This window comes from Hibiscus syriacus, unplaced genomic scaffold (genome assembly GCF_006381635.1).
Source record: "Hibiscus syriacus cultivar Baekdansim isolate YM2019G1 unplaced genomic scaffold, ASM638163v2 tig00110121_pilon, whole genome shotgun sequence".
NCBI classification, from domain to species: Eukaryota; Viridiplantae; Streptophyta; class Magnoliopsida; order Malvales; family Malvaceae; genus Hibiscus; species Hibiscus syriacus.
In genome coordinates, this window is record NW_024062597.1 from 363,374 (window position 1) to 367,608 (window position 4,235).

Below are 4,235 nucleotides of genomic sequence, written 5' to 3' on the forward strand. Positions count from 1 at the left end.
CAAAACCTGCCACGTCTTTCCCCAGGCTCCCTGAACGAACCTCTTTCTTCTCACCGTTAAAACAAAGCAAGTCAGAGAGATCCAACGGCTACCAAGTTAGGCCGCAACTAACCGGTCAACAACCAATTATTAAAAGCCACAAACGCCATCTTCGGCCCCCGACACCTTAGAAGATCCACCGGATTACCTGGAATCGCCGGTAGCCATCCACATAACCATTAGCAACAAAGAACTAACAAGAGCTTCACCAAGTTTTCACCTTTTGTTTTGTTGCCCCCCATTTCTCTTTTTATATCCCTCGGATCAACTTACCCAGAAAAAAAAAAAAACTAAAAAAGGGTATGAACAAAGCACAGAGAATCATCATATTTACCCTTTGTGAGGATTAGACTTATTTTTCTCTCATGCTATGATCTGGGTTTTTTTTTTTGGGGATAAATTCCTGCAACTGTTTTCAGTGATTGTAAAAATCCAAATTTTAGATGGGCTGTTGGATAGCTTGATCCAAAGGTAATTCAAGGCTTAGTTATCGTATGAAGTTTTTTTTCCCTTTCTTTCTTTTGATGCCAATCTGGGTTAGGTTAGTTGATCTCTAAGTTGACTCTGGGTTCTTCATATTTTAGAAATGCTACATCTTTACCCAACGAATTGTTTTTTTTACAGATTTGTGAACCATTGCCATGGAACCCTGATGTGCAAAGTATCAGATTCTCTAAGGTTGAGATTTCGACAAGGCATTTGATTGCCTGGGTTATTTTATCTGTGGTAAGAAATTAAGTTTGACTATACTTGAATCTTCAAGCTTGATTTGGAAGATTCTTGAGAATTTACTTCAGGATTTGGTTGTGTTTGGAACCTTTGAGACATTGCCCCGGGAATTTTGAAAAGGGATTGCTTTTTAGAGTTTGAAACTTGAAAGGGCTTGTTTTTTATCTTTAATTTATGTTCGGGAAAGGAATATGGCCGCGGATATGGATTTTTCACCTCCATGTGAAATCACAGAAGATAGTTATAGTAAGGATGATGTATCAGACATGGAAAATGAAAATTTGGATAATGTAAAACGTGTCTCCCTTGGTAAACCTCCCCGCCACCTCTCGGTTATGTGCCATTCCATGGGTTCGGCGAAGCTAATTGCCGAGGCTAACTTGGTATGTTCGATCTCTTCTGATCACTCTTTCAATCATTATCGAATATCATGAGCCTGCCTGATCTTTAAGAACTTTTTAAATGAACATAAAATCTAAACTTTTATCATAACGCTTATTAATTAGTTTTTAAGTTACTTATAATTGTAATCCATTTCAATTCTTAAGTGGTGTTCTTAAGGCCTAGCTGACCTGTATTTGTTCTGTATAAACTTCCATCACTTTCTCTAGTTTGATCGAGATTTTAGGAGAAAGAAAGATCATATTTTGTTCAGAAAATCCTGTAACTGTAATTTGTTGAAACTTTTCAACTAGAGCAAGATTTTAAAATGATTTCATCTGATGTTTTGTTGGATGATCATTCAGAAGTGGCTGAAGATAGAATCAGATTTGGCAATTTCATTCCTCTTATTTAATCATGCAGTAACTAGAGTCGATATTCCCTTCCTTTTCTCACACACGTCGTTTTCCTTCTCCAGGAATTGGATATTGGTATTATAGTCCGCAAGTCATCATCTGATGAAAAGAGCGAGTTTTTGCCCGTATTACGATCAGGAAGTTGTGCCGAAATGGGACCCAAACAGTATATGGAGGATGAACACATTTGCATAGATGATCTTATTGGACATTTGGGGACATCTGCAGAGGTTCCTTCTCCTGGAGCTTTTTACGGGGTATGATCATGTTAGAATCTTCCATATATGATCTGATGAGGGTGTTTAATAAGTAATCTTTTACTGAACCTCTTAATTATCATTTCAAGTAGGGAACTTCATTTAATGGTATTTAATTTATGCACTTCCTTCAGCTTGTATATGTTGTAAGGTTGTTGTTAGTCGGTTAAAAGCAGGTTTCTTCATTGATAAAGCTTCTGCCTATATCATTCACTAGATTTACCTGTGTGTTTAATACGGAGGAATGTTTGGCTGCGGTGTTTGGAGCGCATTCCATTCAAAAAGAGAATGGAATCTAGAGATTTTACCAGGTCAAAAGGAGAAACAAAAGGGAAAAAAAGGGGAAAGACTTGGGAACCGTGTGCATTAGTTTCTTATGTCAACTGGATTTGGGAGTATATAGAATTATGTGTCCAACCCCTAAGTTTTTCCATGTATTTGGAGGATCATACCTCCATAACCATTCCAAAATGTTGTGTCAGGCACAGGTTTCTAGGAAAATGATCAGTTCAGATAGTACATTTATCATTTATGACATTGTAAACTGCAGCTAGGTCTTGCATTAGCGATACCATAATTTTGAAGTACATAATCCTTTGTCCCCGAATGGTTATTAATTCATAGTACTTTTCTCCCTTTGATCTTCTGCCTCCTACTTTGCTACTTCATGGGTAGGTTTAAGGTGTCTAGACATGTCATTTCTATTATATTTTGTTGGTTCCCTCATTTACTATTACCTTAAAAGGTGGCATTGGAATCATAGTTTTTCATATTCATGTACTGATTCTTGCCAGTGCATTTGGACAGGTTTTTGATGGTCACGGTGGAACAGATGCAGCCTTATATATTAGGAAGAATATCCTTAAATTCATAGTTGAAGACGCGCATTTTCCAATTTGTGTGGAGAGGGCAATAAAGAGCGCTTTTCTAAAAGCAGATTACTCATTTGCAGATGCTAGTTCTCTTGATATATCGTCTGGCACCACTGCATTGATTGCGCTTGTTTTCGGAAGGTTAGTTAACAACAGCTCTGCACTAATAATTTTCCTTTTAGGTATTGTTCACCACGTCATGGCATGATAAGGTCTTCATTGAAACAAGACATGGTTTATTACATTTATTAATTTTGTTCTTAGTCAGGTCATGACATGAAAAGTTCTGCATTGAAACAAGCATGGTATCTTACATTTAGTAGTTTTATTCAAAAGGTTTGATGTAAGGAATATATAGAAAAATACAAAAAGCGGATGATTTGAAGTGTTTTCTTACATTGCAAGCAATTCTGTAGAAGACGTTCAAGCAAGTTCTAAAACTTGCCTACAATGTTAAATAGAATTGGGATTCCATTCATCTTAGAAACTTAAGATGGTGTTCATGATTCAAGTGGGAAAGCCGTAACAAAATAAATTTGGAGGTAGAGAATAAACAAAACAAAGTCGTTTGCGAGTCTATAATGTTGTATTGAGAAAGTAAGGATTATGTATCTCTAAGACACTAACATTACACTCTCTTAACAGGACCTTGATTATTGCAAATGCGGGGGATTGTCGAGCTGTGTTGGGAAGGCGAGGTAGAGCAATAGAAATGTCCAAGGACCACAAACCTAATTGCACATCTGAAAGACTAAGAATTGAGAAGCTTGGTGGTGTAATTTATGATGGCTACCTCAATGGTCAATTATCTGTGGCACGAGCACTCGGAGATTGGTACATGAAGGGCCCAAAAGGATCTGCCTGTCCTTTAAGTGCAGAGCCGGAGCTGCAGGAGACAGAGTTAAGTGAGGAGGATGAATTCTTGATAATGGGATGCGATGGGCTGTGGGATGTTATGAGTAGCCAGTGTGCAGTGACAATGACAAGGAAGGAGCTGATGCTTCATAATGATCCTGAAAGATGTTCAAGAGAGCTTGTGAGGGAGGCACTGAAACGCAACACGTGCGACAATTTAACAGTAGTCGTGGTTTGTTTCTCCACAGACCCTCCACCTCGACTAGAAATACCCCAATTCCGTGTCCGGAGGAGCATATCAGCGGAAGGACTGAATTTTCTGAAGGGTGTGCTGGACGGGAACTGATGAAACAGTGGATAAAAATGAAAAGAGGCTGTGCATAAAGACGGTGGAGCTTGAAATGGCGGTGGCATGTTTCTCCCATGCGGCTGCAGGCTAACATCCGTAGACGTTGAAGGGCATACTTAGCATGTGATTTTTTACTAGTTATTAAATCCTGCACATCTGAGTTAACTCAGGTAGGTAGTACATGTAGGGATTGGCAGGATTAGAAGTTCAACCCTTTTTTACTTTCTTTTTTCCTTCATCTGCTTACTCACATCCTGTGTAAATAAACTGAATCTGAGCATGTTGTAGCAGTTTTTCAGTGAATCAAATAATTGCTATCATTGACCATTTGGTTTAT

At 38.3% G+C, this 4,235-nt stretch overlaps 1 protein-coding gene across 1 annotated transcript; it reads left to right on the forward strand.

Moving 5' to 3' along the window:
- Positions 1–751: 751 nt before the first annotated feature.
- LOC120215479 (probable protein phosphatase 2C 27) lies at positions 752–3,913 on the forward strand. The gene is made up of 4 exons (XM_039213158.1): positions 752–1,151; positions 1,628–1,822; positions 2,630–2,835; positions 3,340–3,913. The coding sequence occupies exons 1-4, from the start codon at positions 960–962 to the stop codon at positions 3,893–3,895; spliced, it is 1,149 nt and encodes a 382-aa protein (XP_039069089.1). The 5' UTR covers positions 752–959; the 3' UTR covers positions 3,896–3,913.
- The last annotated feature ends 322 nt before the right edge of the window (positions 3,914–4,235 follow it).